A 14,128-nucleotide genomic window follows, 5' to 3' on the forward strand; every position below is an offset into this window, starting at 1 on the left:
CGTGAATCTGCTTTAAATTATAAAGAAAAATGCACTGCACATTTTGTCCCTTTTTAGTACACAAAACCCCCTCGATGTTTTTCTCTATACATTGGATTATTATTGCAATGCATGAAACCAGCAGAAGCCTTAAAATCCCACACCCCTTCGCTGGTCTGGTAAGATAAGCGGGGTTTCTATTTCCCCTGCGACTCTCAAATCCGTTCCCATTAATCTACAGGGCATTACTCACATGAGGGGGAAGCACAGGTTTACGGTAAGTGCAAGCACACTGTTGCAGTGTTTGAGCACCATGGGGGGGGGGCGGCGGGGGGAGACTACCTCGACAACAGCTTGCTCTGTTCAGTAACTTAGATTCAGCCAAAGCAATGATAACCTGCAGGAGAAAGGAGTTCATTCCAACAATATGTCAATTGTGCACTGTTGCTATTGGTACGAAATGTTGCCTGCACTCACTTGACTTCACATAGCAGAGGCCCTCTACACAGAATTGTGAAATAATTCCCAACCCACATCATCTACAGTCTGTCAAATGGAGTTAATTGGAATTGGGTTTGTAATCGGCCTGAGGCTTACTCAAGTTGCAACATGATGCAGAGAGAAGTTGGTCGAATACATCCCATTTGTCTTCACATCATCAAAAGTGGCAGTTTGTTGGATTCATTAAGCCGTGCATTGCTGAATTAAAATGGATTTTTGGGTTAGTTGTTCATAATTTCTCAAATAGCTGGTTACTATATATATTTTTTTAAAATCCTTGAGTACTGTGACGAATAATGTAGTGTCCCAAATGTGCACACTCTCACGATATAACTTGGAGGTGGCTTTCTTCAGACCTAACCAATCACATTCAAGCTCATGTTAAAGTTAAGTTTGTACAAAGTTACCTATCTAGTAAGCTTTCCCTGACATGTATTGCTTTCTAGCAGAACCTTGAAGACTTCCCGCTCAAACAGACTGGCATTTGGAAATGCCGATTATGCTCATTGTTTTAGCAAAGCACTACAGATTGTAAAAAAATAGAATACCTCTCAATGGCATGCAGACCTACAACAAGGACGAACGGATCGCATATGCAAACAATTCACAGCACTGTACCTTACATTTGTGTTTTTGTCCGTCTCTTAGTCAGCATGCTGCTATGGAGCGAACAGACGGAGGAGTTAAAAAGGACATTTCACTCGTTATGTGCCTGTAAAGATGAATATATACAGATAGATAAATGCTATTTTCCTCTGTTTTGTTGCTAATGTGTATAAATATTAAGTTATATAACTTTGTTTTGGTCGCTACAACACGGGTTAAAAACTGCTCGTTTGTGTTCCTCCACCAGCTGGCAGTGGGCCCCGCCCTGTTTTATGCAAAGCACCCATGACGTTGACGGAAGGCAGCGCGACGTATGCTTCTTCCGACGTTACTTTAAAGGCGCATTGGAGACCTCGCCGTTGCAGTCCTGAGTCGCGGCTGTTTCGGAACCTTCGTGACCGAGGTGCGTAGCAGTGGAGCTTGGCCGACTCACGGACACCACCGCGGAGACGGCGGCTTGACACGAACCGGCGAGGTGAGTCCGGTGTCCGGGCTCGGTGAAGCCAGTTGATCTGCAGGGATAACGTGGAGTCAGAAGAGGTGGGGGGGGGGGGGGTTGTTATGAAGCATTTTTGTGGTCGCCTCTGCTGAACCTCCTGCCGGCGGCTGCAGCATCTCAGGTTGCTGGTGCAATGGGCGGAGGAAGGATGGAGGGGCGAGTGGGGAGAATTGACCGTTGGAAAACAGTTACAACAAGACGGACATATTTGACCTTTACTGTCTTTAATGACATTGAACTCAAAACAGATTAGCTGTGTAATTAGCCTGATCCGTGGCCTCTTCGTTCGCAACTTAACCACATAGTTGACAGAAGCAATACAGTGTTGTTTTTACATGTAGATAGGTGTTAATAGTGGACATTTCGAGGTGATTCGTTGCATTTTTGATGTGCTTTTCGTGCATGACACGATCGTTAATTGGCTGCAGAGAATCGATGTTTGCGTGTTTGCAAGTGGTAAAGTGTTGATGTGCTAACTTCTCTATTGCAGTGACCGCAGTGCACAAGGTTGGTAGTCCTGTGTTATCTTGTTTGTTTTCTCACTTCCTTTCGCGTGTGTTTGCGTGCAGGTCCACGACGACGGCTTGCATCAAACGACATTAATGAAGCTTTCAAACCCTTTTTGGTGAGTTGTCTTATTTATTGCCTGCTATATTTCTGCGACGAAAAAAAAAGTCGCTTGTGAGTGCTCATATTTACGCAGCTGGCGATGGGATGAATAATTGTTATTGTATCAAACGTGAATACAGGTGTAATGCAAGTGAAACCATTCCTTAAAAACAATAGGCCTCCTTCACCTCATAGAGATCTGTCGTTTTTAAAAATGACAATTTTAGATAAATGTGATCCTTTTTTCAACTTTACAATAGGCGGGTTCAGTGGATGATTCATCAGGTGACCACTTTGCAGGAATTATGGTCTCAATGTACAAGCACACGTACACTGCTTTCCATTCATGTTGTTGGTCAGCAGAGTAAGAATACGAGGTTGTCAAGAAAGCGGCTACAAATGGCTCTTTCCTGTGCTGCACAAACCACAAACATGTGGACCAGAACAATACTGAATAGATCCACTCAACGAGACTTTTGAAAATACGGCCTTGTTTGGCCCAGACGGGGTCCGAATGAATCCGACAGCATCTGCACTCGTCTCACTCGGATTCCACGTTCGTGCGCTTTTGCGGTTTTCGCTTGCAGCTGGCTGCAAGCTGAAGTGGGAGCAATCCACTTCCTCTTCATGAAATATTTGCTGACTGCCAACTGCTGCTTAGTCAGCACATTGACGTATTGACAAGCGGTCTGATGTATCCCGGAGCAAGTTGTCACATGCGCGTGCACACGCTCGTGCGCACAAATGCAACGCCAAGAAAGTATTCGGCGCACTTCTAAACAAGTTGTTGACATTCTTGGCTTCGTGTTCTTTCATTATCTGCAATAAGCGGATGAGATGAACAGTGGATTCTCAAACCGCAAGTTCCGACATGTGTTCCGTGACGGTGGACAACACCTCCATATTGTACGTGTTAACAATTGAGATAAATCACATTCTTGTCATCCATACATTTTGCCGAGATTATGTCAGTACAAAGTTCAGAGTAAAGGAAATGTCATCTGGCAGGAATTGTGAGGGGGAAAAAAAGTCACAATCTTGCGCCCGTATCAGGGGGTTTGGTACCCCTTCTCCAAGTCCACAAAACGCACGTAGACTGGTTGGGCAAATTCCCACATACCCTCGAGGACCCTGCTCAATGTGAGGCTCGACTTCCTGATGGACCCTCCTCTCCAGCACCCCTGAATAGACCTTACCAGGGAGGCTGAGGAGTGTGATCCCTCTATAGTTGGAACACACCCTCCGGTCCCCCTTTTTAAAAAGAGGGTCTACCACCCCGGTCTGCCAATCCAGAGGCACTCTCCCCGTTGACCACGCAATGTTGCAGAGGCGGGTCAACCAGGACAGCCCCACAACACCCAGAGCCTTAGGCAACTCCGGGCGTATCTCATCCACCCCTGGCGCCTTGCCACCGAGGAGCCTTTTTAACCACATCAGTGACTTCAACCACACAGATAGAAGATAATAAAACTTTGTATAACAAAATTCAACAAGTTGTATAATGAGAATTCCTTCTTAGAATGTCAGAATATTAAACATTTCTTTTAACATGGTCAACAAAAATTTGCATCAAGAAAATTACATGCAAATGCAAACATCTGGTGACTGTTAGGCAAACATTTGCGGCTTTTAACAAACTAGTGACAAATCCTGACAATCCGCTGCCTTCTACAACGCTCACTGTTGTTCGCCGCTCGGTGAGCTCGGGGCTTATTCAGAAAAAGATCATACAAGGATGACAGAAATGATGGAAGCTTAAGGTGAAGAACATCGACGATACCACTGAAAAGTGATGACGATTGAATCTGAAATTATATCGGAATCGTCAAATTGTATTTTTGATTGTGATGGTTGTTGTCGTCCTTACTTGGAGCGAACCCAAACAATCATGCGAAAAGGAAGCGCACTGAATTCCAAGGGCTTTGTTGACAAAAATGACCAATAGTCAGTACCAGTTCTGGCTCAGTCATTTTCAGGGTACAAAAAACAGGAAGTGTCCTACCCGAAATTCAACCCGTAACCAGCACTTCATCCACATGACTATTGTCATCTCCGACTCTCGTGACACCGAGAAACGCTTAGCACTGGACAAAAGTCCGCTTCCTTGTAACTTCTTCTTGTCTTAACGCCATCTTGAAAATAAATTGACCAATTAACCCTTGTTGGTTGAAAATGGTGTCAGCATTTAAGGCCAACTCACCATTTGAGGACCTTCTTAGGTCTTTGAGAATGGATGTCCCACTGGATTTAATGGTCGTTGGTTAGGCTAGACTGAAATAAAGAACACACACACACATATGCATGCACGCACGCACACGGAAGATAACCTATTTCCAACTAGCGGAAAATTGCTGTGCACAAAACCTGTATGAGGCTTTTACATCTCTCTCTCTCGCTCTCTCTCACATACACACACACACAGTGGTGGCTATAAAAGAAGTCGCATGAATCCTACTGAAGTCAAAAGGCTTGAGCTTCCGAGGATTAGACAGGTCCTTGTGCCTTTTTTTTTTCTTTCTTAAATGCATTTTTGTGGACTCAGCAGGCAAAGACTGATGTGATCCGAGTAAAGGTCAGTTAACAAGTACAAGATTTCTGGAGGCCTTTTTAACTTGCATGTGGATGTTAGAGTGTGTTGTGTTTTGTTTGTTGTTTTGATTTTTACTGTTTGGCGCATTGATACCAAAGTGTGTCACAATCAAAATGTCTTCTGGAAATGGTCTCTGGTTGTTTTAACTGCACAGGCAATAGTTTAAGTTGCATATTTTTACTGTCATGCTTGAATTGTTTCTTCAGGTCACTATTTTTAATCTGAAATGCTTTCATTCTTAAAGCATTTCATAAAGAGTGCTGTTAATAGTTGTCACATTAATTTTCCCTGTAAATTGTCCCGTAAACTTAGTTAATTTAAAACTTAGTTAAACTGTAAATTTCCCCAGTGTGGGACAAAAAGGATATCTTAATCTTAATTGAAATGCATTTGTTCTTTGTAGAGATCTTTTAAAATGAATTTTTAAAAAGCGATTGGACAATTTATTACAATTTATTGGACAAATTGATTTATTTATTGTCAAGGATCATATAATTTTTGGGGTAAAATGACCATTTTTCCATGTACATAACACAATGTTTTATTTTCTTGAATTGGTTAAATAATCACAGATGAATCATAAATTGTACAATAAAAGTTAAAAAAAAAGATTTTTCCAATCACATGATGCAGCGTCTAGTTACGTTAAAATCGTGGTGGACGTCTCAACATGCAGCAGCGTGGACAGACGTGTGTCTTGGGTTAGCAAACGGCGACTGAGATGCGGACGGTGAGGGCGCAGTTTCAAGTGCACAGGGTGTGATGTACACTAATGGAGTTAATCATTTAGATTGGAAAAACGGCACTTGTGGAGCTGATCCTTACAGTGTTTTTTTTGGGAGGGGGGGCGGGGGCGCGTACTTGGGTTTTCATTCCAAATGAGACGAATGTTAGGGCGTTTCATTGGCGCACCGTTTTGTTACCATCTGTGCTAACCAGAAAATACATTTGTTGCAGCTTGTATAATTGTGTGGCTGTCCCAAAGAAACCAAAAACTCATCAGTCAAGTCAAGCTTTCATACATGCTCATGCATGACAACTAAAAAGGAGAAAATCTTTTTGCTTTTCCAAAGGCGGCTTGAAACTGTTTTTGTGTGGAGGGATGTTGACAAAGGCGTCTATTCACCACTTTCACAATTACAAAATAAAAACGTTCTGTTTATAAAAAAATGCCTTTCATTATTTGGTCAAAATATAAAGGATGCCCCCCACATACCCCTTAGGAAAGAAGTAAAAGCATTTTTCACTTCGGGAGGCAACACTTCTTCGCCATGCCTCCAAATTACGCTTGTCAATTATCGTAGTATAGCAGATTGGTGTATGTGGTGCATGCAGTGGATTGATCGTTGAACACGTTCCTCTTAACTCACATAGACAACTTCACTGACCCTTCCAGTCATTTAGTTGAGTCGTCAGTTATCGGAAAATAACACTGACAACGCTGTTAGCTCACGCTAGCCCGTGCTAATGCTGCAGCTCTGCTTAGCGTTTGGGTTCAGCATGATAATTTCAGTGTCGTCTAGCACCCAGAGAACAAAATGACGGCTGTTTCGCCAGTTTCGCTACCACGTCATGGGCGGAGAAACTGCATTGGGACAGTTAGCAGGCCGATTCGCCCCATTTTTAGAAATACGCAGTCAACAATAGATTTAATTACCGGTAGTTGTTGCTTGATTTTACACTCGAAGGCTCGGCAGGTACTCCAGAGACCCCAATATTTGTAAATGCAATTAAAATGTATTTTTTTCCCTTGAAGAAAATAGGGGGAAAATGCTAATCTTCTGAAGCACAGTTGCAGAAAAAACACATTTCTACAGAAAAACCAAATTTCTACAGAAAACCAAAGTATCACCAGTGTTCTGTGCACAATAAACGTTGAACTGACATCATTGAATCACCAAGCGTCCGCAGATCTTTATCTGGACCACCACCAGCATATTGTACTTCGACCAGTTTTGTGGAAATCATTTCCACACGAAAAAATAAAAATAAAAATGACCCTTGCATTCTACTGTTTTCCGGCACAAATTTGATTCAAACAACAATGTCTTAAACCAAGCCTGCAAAGTGCAAAATCCTGTTTTTAGGCGTCTTATGAACACAATGTTGTTTTGATTGGAACCAGTTTGAAAGTATGCAATGTGGCCAGTTCTTGTTATACAGAACTGGCCACATTTCATGACGTAGTTCCCAATTTTACGTATGCTGAAGTTGAGGCTCAACTTGAAGGCGTGGAAACTTTAAGCCAATTTGGGTGTTTGCTGGAATCAATGGGTTGCTTGTGGCTCTTCTATTTCTTTATTTTTAAGGCCAAGATGGCCGCTTTTTGGGCCAGATGACTGAACTATCTCCGTGGTCGCGTCCATGAAATTAATTGATTGCAGAACGGGGTCAATTGTGTATATATGGGAATTCTTTGAGCTCCTAATTTTTTAACCTTCTGTTTCTCAGATTTGTTTCAGTTTAATATATTTTGGTACAGTTTGGTTTTGTTTAGATCTGGACATGTTTGCCTTGGATTCTCTCAGTCCCTCGATAAGCTCGCCATTAATTAGTTAGCAGCCGCTATCATGAGCCCAGCGCAAATCTGGCTACCCTGTGAGAGACTGACTCATGCATGCATGGAACAAGGACTGTAACCATTTTGTTACTTTGTGCTGTAAAGAATGACATAGAGAGTGACACTATCCAAATACAAATGCTAATAATAGCAAAAGACCATTTTGCTTTTTTGTAGGAGCCTTGATCTGTCCTTGTATCTTAGAAATTTCACCACAACTGGCCTTGGTCGAGGTCTTCCAGGGTCTTGTCTTCCTGTGCGGTGAGCTCTCTCCACCTCAATTTGCCCCTGTATCAGCAGTTTCTCCTTAAGGATTTTTTGAACTTTTTCCTCTGTTTCAGTCCATGTTTCTCCAGGTTTTTCCTCAATTCCATCAATTACTAAGTTGTTTCTTCTTGACTGTCCTTCCAAGTAGTCCACTTTGTTAAGATTAAGAAAACCTTTATTAGTCTCGCAATGGAGAAATTCCAGATTCACAGCAGCAAAGTTATGAAAGGAAGAAGTAGAACAACAAAAAAATAGGAGCTGCTGGAAAGGCAGCCACTCTCGCGGCGCCATTTTGAAGTCAATAATACAAGCATGCCGTCACATACTTTGTAGAATTCTGTTTGCATGTCTTTGGAATGGCCAGTTTGACAGATTAGATTTTTTTTAATGTCGTCTACCTCTTTTTGGGTAAAGTTGATGCTGGTTTTTATTTCTTGGACTTCCCTGGTAAAAGTGTCATGTCGTGAGTTTATTGAGTGTATTATCATCTTAACAAATCCTTTGAAACTTTCCTGTTGTTGTTGCAAGAGCGCCGTAAAAAGTTCTTTTTGTTGCTGGAGTAATTCATTTACTTGAGTGAGGGTCAGGGAATCCTCTTCCTGCTTTGTGTCTTGCTTCTGTTTGGGTGGCATTTTGTCGGGTCTCGTTGCTAGCCGGTTGTATGCTAGTTTGTGGCGTGTAGAGTAGGCTTGCTGCTGGGTGTTTCTAACGTGGCAAGTGGGTTTACCGGCTCCCTCACGCTCGCTGGGGTTTGGTTGGTTGGTGTCTGGTCGTGGGTTCCAGCTGCGTAGCGACTTTTCGCAGTTAGCTTCCGTGCTAACGTCCGCGGTTAGCTTACGTGCTAACGAGCTAGCCCATTTAGTGTTCCGCTATGAGCAGTTCACACTTACTATCCGCACCTGCCAGTATGAAGTGTTGATTGGCTTTAATAAACTAATGTTTGCATCACAAGACCCTGCTTATTAAAGCCCGTATGGCTGTTTTTGTCTTAGGAGGCAAAAAATATATATATTTCAGCGAACAAAATTGCTAGCTGCTGTGGTTTTGGCCTCTATGGGATGCTTGCATGTTAGCTGTGATAAACCACAAATCTGGCAACATGGTTTGAACGAGCTGTTAGAACAAGTCGAAATTCCATTTTCCCTTTTTAGTAGTGTGTTTATGTTAACTAGCTTGCCAAGTCATTATTTGGGCCAGACAGATTACAGGCTCTTAGGAGTGCAGCGGTAAAAATAAAAATAAAGCAAACTGGTCTGTATTGGCTCATCTTCTGTTGTGAAATGTTCCCTTTCCCTTTATTGTCATGCTTCTTTTTGATACAAAGGCAATTGTTTTTGCAGCCTCGTGTAGCTAATCTACTTGTAAACTGCTGTGGTTGCTTTTCAGGTAAATCAGGATGCTACTAGCTTGATTGTTGGGTCAGATGAAACTAAGCTAAATTAGGCTAACTGGTTTTTGGTAGATGTTATAATGCATTTAAATCCCTCCTTCTCATTGTATTGTTTTTGTCTTTTGGTTTAAAAAAAAAGAGAGAGATTCAGTTGACTAAATTTCTAGCTGCTATGTTGGCCATTCTGGATGCTAATATTAGCCAAGATTCAGGTAAGTTGGGGTTCAGCTATGACTACATATAGGCTTGATTACTTTCTTCTACATGTGTTTCTTGCTCAACCCATCATGAAATGTGAATGCATGCGAACAGCAGGTATATTATGTCATAATTTCTAACTGCCAGTATTGTGGTAATCCTTGTGTTATGAGTACGGGATTTGTCATTGACGCTGGCGCGCACGTTGAAGCGCATGTGCCTCCTCTCCACTCACTGCACTGCGGCCACAATGCGCCCAAATGCATCTATCTCTCCCTCTTTCTATCTCTCTCAGATCCATCTGCTTCCCGCTGCTGGGAATATGGATGTTTTTCCATGGGAATACAAAGGAGCAGAAAGGGAAAGTCGTTTGTTTTGCCTGCGTAGCCTGCTGCGTGTATCTGTTTGGCCTCTCAAATTTGATCTTGCGCTGCTGCTGTGCCTTAAGATCTGGACATTGTAGTTTTATACTCCACTTTCTTCGCTGTACTGCAATTTCCGTTGGTTTCCTCCTGTGTAACATTGTCTTTCCTTACTTTTCGTCAGCCTTCACGAAAGAGCCCGAGAACAGGTCAGCAGCTGCCTTTGGGAAGGCTTGTGATGAGTCTCATTCTCTACGCATGCAGAGTGATGTGTGCGACTCTGTGTAAACCTGATCCTAAGGTCTTGTCATCTATATAGTGTAGATCCGCATAGTGTTATATGGATCCGCGACAGGTTTTGCATCACGGCTCCTCACTGCCTCGGTGGGTTACCCGCTGGGTGGATATTTACTGGAAAAGCAGTCAGACAGAGCACGATTTGCAAGGGCATTGACCGAAAAAGAGAACAGGATGAAAAATAGACAGGATAGGAGAACGATAACATTATCTTGGAGTTGGATTTCATCTATCCAAAGATGCCTTGGGATGAGAGTGGCGCAAAAACAATTACCGGTGAAACACCGTGCAAACCAATAGCATCGAGCCGCTGTGTCAGAAGTGGAGGAACAGACGTAGGCAGAATATTTAACAATTTTCACGTACATATATTCTTTATCGTGTACAACAAAGCACACGTTACTGCAGCTTCCCTGTTAACCATCTCCATTTATGTCTGTGCTACACCCCGCGGAGAAATGGACAAGAACAGTAGCGGTCACCTCACTGAGTGCATGTGTGGTTTTGTACATGCGGCCACATCATGGGTTCGTTCGGCTTATATGGAATTACACTTCAGCTCTTAAGGGGTTTTCGGGAGGACATGGGTGGCTGACATTGACAACAATGAACCCACGTGAGAAAGAAAAAGGTGACTTGAGGATAAGGTCGCAAGAAAGTAGGCGGACTCAGGAACGACAGCAGCATGTCAGGGCATTTGATCTGAGCCACCAAGTGAATGTAACAAACAAAACACTGAGCCGTTGATGTTAAAAAAATAAATTTAAAAAAATATATAACTGACCATTTTGCTTTTTGAAAGTTCAAGGCCAGGGACAAGTGAGGACGACGGGCGTCTCCTGTGTCTCGCAGACCCGCACCAGATTTGTGAGGCTGAAAATACACAAGGTGGTCTATTTTAGTGAGTGAGAATAACTCGTGCGCTGACCAGATTACCTGGGATGCAGGACAAACTACCCGTTAAAGTCATTCACTGTCTCAACTTCCCGACTTCTGCTTTTTTTTCACTTGACCAAGGATGTTTTTCTAGTTTCAAATACAGTATTTATATTTGTTTTGCTCATCATCATTCGTTGGAGACTAAATTGTCCATGAGTGTGTATGGTTGCTTTTTAATGGATACGCTCCAGTTCACTGGCGACCAGTTTGGGGTGTGCCCACACCTACTCAGCCGGGATAGACTTTTATCATTGCTAAAGGGACAAATCGCGAACGAAATTGCCAATTTTAAACTTCCCACAAAGTCGAACACCCCTGAAATAATAGAAGATTGAATCTCTGGGTAATTGTTTGACAGCCTGTCTCAGGTTTTTGTCCATCATGTTTTATGTTCAATTCAATGTGTGTACTATCGGCATGTCTGGAAAAGGAGAGAGGCCATTATGTAACCCACTGCAGTCTGTGAGGTCGCAGAAATGCGCCTTTATGAAATATTAATGACCAACCGGAGTGCTTCATGAATCTTAATGGTGAGACATGAGAGCGCGGGGAGGTGTCGAGAAGTGAAAGAAAGAGGAATTGAGAACAGATTATTTTTGACTCAGCACTACTTAGCTTGATTGTTTCTATTATTTTGTTTTCAATAGGGCATTCACCATGATGCTAATTGTAGTTGTGATTAGCTGGAGTCCTATGCATGTCCTATCTCATCGTGTGTCGTATGATGCAACACCAAAGACAGGCTCCCCCCAAAAAATGTAAGCATTTCGCTATTGCTTTAATTGTATGTCAGGATGGACTTGCTACCAGTCTCATTTTGGGTGGAAATTAGTATGCACTCCTAGCAACCAAACAGCCGCTTACACCAACGTCGGTGTCCTTGCTAAAGAAACACAAGTGTCGCAATGTCGTTGTGTATTTCATTAAACAAATTCTATATTTTATGATGCTCTTGTCAGCACACTGCTGTTGCCCGTGGACTATTACAATAAGATTTTGGTGGCAAAGACTTTTAAGACTAGCGGCAATCGTAATAGCTGACGCTAGCTAGCTAGTAAAGCTAGCGGCTACCCGTGTTTGTTGTGTTCTGTTCAGAGGAACAGGTGGATTATACTTGTACGAATTCTGCTGGGTCTTTGTGTGAGAGAGGCTGGAAAAATGTCAATACATAAAAAACAACAAATACTGGAATGGATCAGATAGATGGCTCAACAGAGTCTGTCATTGCACTACGTCCTACTGGCTTCCCGCTTCCACATGACCCCAAGTCAGCGTCATTCATCTCTTGATTTGATCTCCACATTGCAAATTGGTTCCTGCGTGTACAAGCATGCAATTGTCGTCTGGCAATTCTTTGAAACGCCCGATCACGGTGGCACGCTTTTGATCTTTGCCCAAATCCATCAAACTGGTCTCTGAGGCGGTAAACGCATCATGTGCGCCCGGCAATTATTCGCTCCTCCACCGCCCCAAAAAAACCCAGATTTCTTTAACAAATGGCCTCTTTTCATAGCGCGAGAATACACACGCCTGTGTGTTGTCGAGAGCGTGTGCCTTTCAGCATCAATACGGGGCATTTTTAGCCACCCATGTTTTTATTTTTCTGGTACGCCAAAAATGTTCACGGATCAGTGTGGCCCCCTTGGGTCCTTAATGGAGACAAAAATGAATTAGAATAATATATAAACTTAAATGGAGGGAGTGGGCTCCAACATGTTTTAATATGCATTTATTCATTCAAAATCAGGCCTTGTGTGCAACTACAAGTAATTGATTTTTTGTTTGTTTAAGATAAAAAACACACACACACACACATTCTGTCGTCCTTGTACCCAAGTTGAGATGAAACACGTGTCCACACTTTACGTGTATATAATTGGGGGTGAAATAAGGTGACAAATGTGAATAAAAACTATTGTCCATCTTCCCTTCAGATTCATCAGTGAATCGATGGGGATTTCACGAGGAGCTCCGCCCACTGCCTGCCCACCCGCCTCCACCTGCGACCTAACCTCCAACCCCTCCCACTCCCTCCAGCCCTCCATACACAAAATGACTCTGGAATTCACTGACTGGTTTTCTATATGGATTTTTACCCCCTGCAATAGACAAAAACAAAAGTAAGGCGAGAGCGGGAGATGACCTCGATGACTCCTAAGCCATAAACGCGTGACACACACACACACACATACACACGCACACATGCATTCCAGCCATGCACAGATCACATACATACAAAAGAAAATTGCACAAACTTTGAATGTTAAGCTTTTTTTTTGCTTCCTATTTTGGTTGAGGGGATTCTCAGAAAATTGTGGTCAAGCTGATTTTATCAGGTTATTTTTCTTTCGGTGAAAACCACCAAGCGGTGAGGAAAATGTTAGGAATGCCACACTGCCCGGACATTTTTATATGAATTTCCTTGGATGCACTCAAAAGGCGCATCCAATAGAGATTCATTTTAAATAGACGACTGCAGCCTTTTTAATCACAGCACTTTAAGAGTTTTCTTTATCAGGTGTTCATCTAATAGCTGTAAGGAGATTATTAACAAGGATTGTCAGTTTGAAAGTGAGTTGCAGCGAGACCTTTTTCGGATCAGGATTTGTCCCGCCACCGCCCCGAAGCTTGCATGCCCCCGCCTGACATGCCTCCCCAGAACACGGGCCCTGACGCCATGCAGGTGGGATCACCGGTGGCCGGCGCGGAGACCCAAACTCCTACGGACGAAGGCAAGGGCGGAGACGCGGATGGATCGGCGGGAGCGGCAAGCCGCCCCGACCCCGACACCGGCGGCGGCGGCGGCGGAGGCGGCGAGGAGTTGGCAAGCGAGGGGTCCATCGAGGGCATCCCCGTGAAGAGATGGGTGATGCACGGCGCCGTCATGTTTGGCCGGGAGTTCTGCTATGCCTTGGAGACGGCGCTTGTGACGCCCGTGCTGCTTCAAATTGGTGAGAACCCAAACAACCGTCGCATTGTTCATACCTGTTCGGCCTTTGTTTGTTTAAAATAAGCAGCCTGAAATGATTGGCGTTTCCTCTGTTGGAAAAAAAAAACTGTTGGAAAAGCTCATTGCCAGTGTTACTGAAGAAACATGATGTAAAATAGCACTTGAATCCAAATGTCACCCCCCCCCCCCCCCCCCACAAAGAAAAAGAGCAGTTCTATGTCTGATGTAATTCTTGAAAAAAACACAACAAAACAGATCCCAAATTTTTTCACAACCCGTCACAGGCAGTGCAGCAACAACAACGGGGAAAAAAACCCCTTGGGGGCGACTAACACAGCATTGGGCAATTGTTGGCAGAAAACATCGTCTGGAAACATGTCG

The 14,128-nt window shown here is 43.3% G+C and overlaps 1 protein-coding gene across 5 annotated transcripts in view; it reads left to right on the forward strand.

Annotated features, from left to right (window-relative positions):
• The first annotated feature begins 1,350 nt into the window (after window positions 1–1,350).
• Window positions 1,351–14,128, forward strand: part of LOC127603748 (solute carrier family 45 member 4) — a 29,643-nt gene continuing 16,865 nt past the window's right edge. For 2 of the 5 annotated variants that reach the window (XM_052070333.1, XM_052070338.1), the window contains exons 1-3: window positions 1,352–1,561; window positions 2,155–2,210; window positions 12,732–13,748. In XM_052070333.1, coding sequence (XP_051926293.1) covers window positions 13,430–13,748 — 319 coding nt within the window. In that variant the 5' untranslated portion in view covers window positions 1,352–1,561; window positions 2,155–2,210; window positions 12,732–13,429. Of the gene's footprint in view, window positions 1,562–2,154; window positions 2,211–4,611; window positions 4,767–12,731; window positions 13,749–14,128 lie in introns of those variants that run through there. The other 3 variants (XM_052070337.1, XM_052070336.1, XM_052070334.1) reach the window with 3 other exon arrangements.

Source organism: Hippocampus zosterae, chromosome 7, assembly GCF_025434085.1.
Source record: "Hippocampus zosterae strain Florida chromosome 7, ASM2543408v3, whole genome shotgun sequence".
NCBI lineage: Eukaryota > Metazoa > Chordata > Actinopteri > Syngnathiformes > Syngnathidae > Hippocampus > Hippocampus zosterae.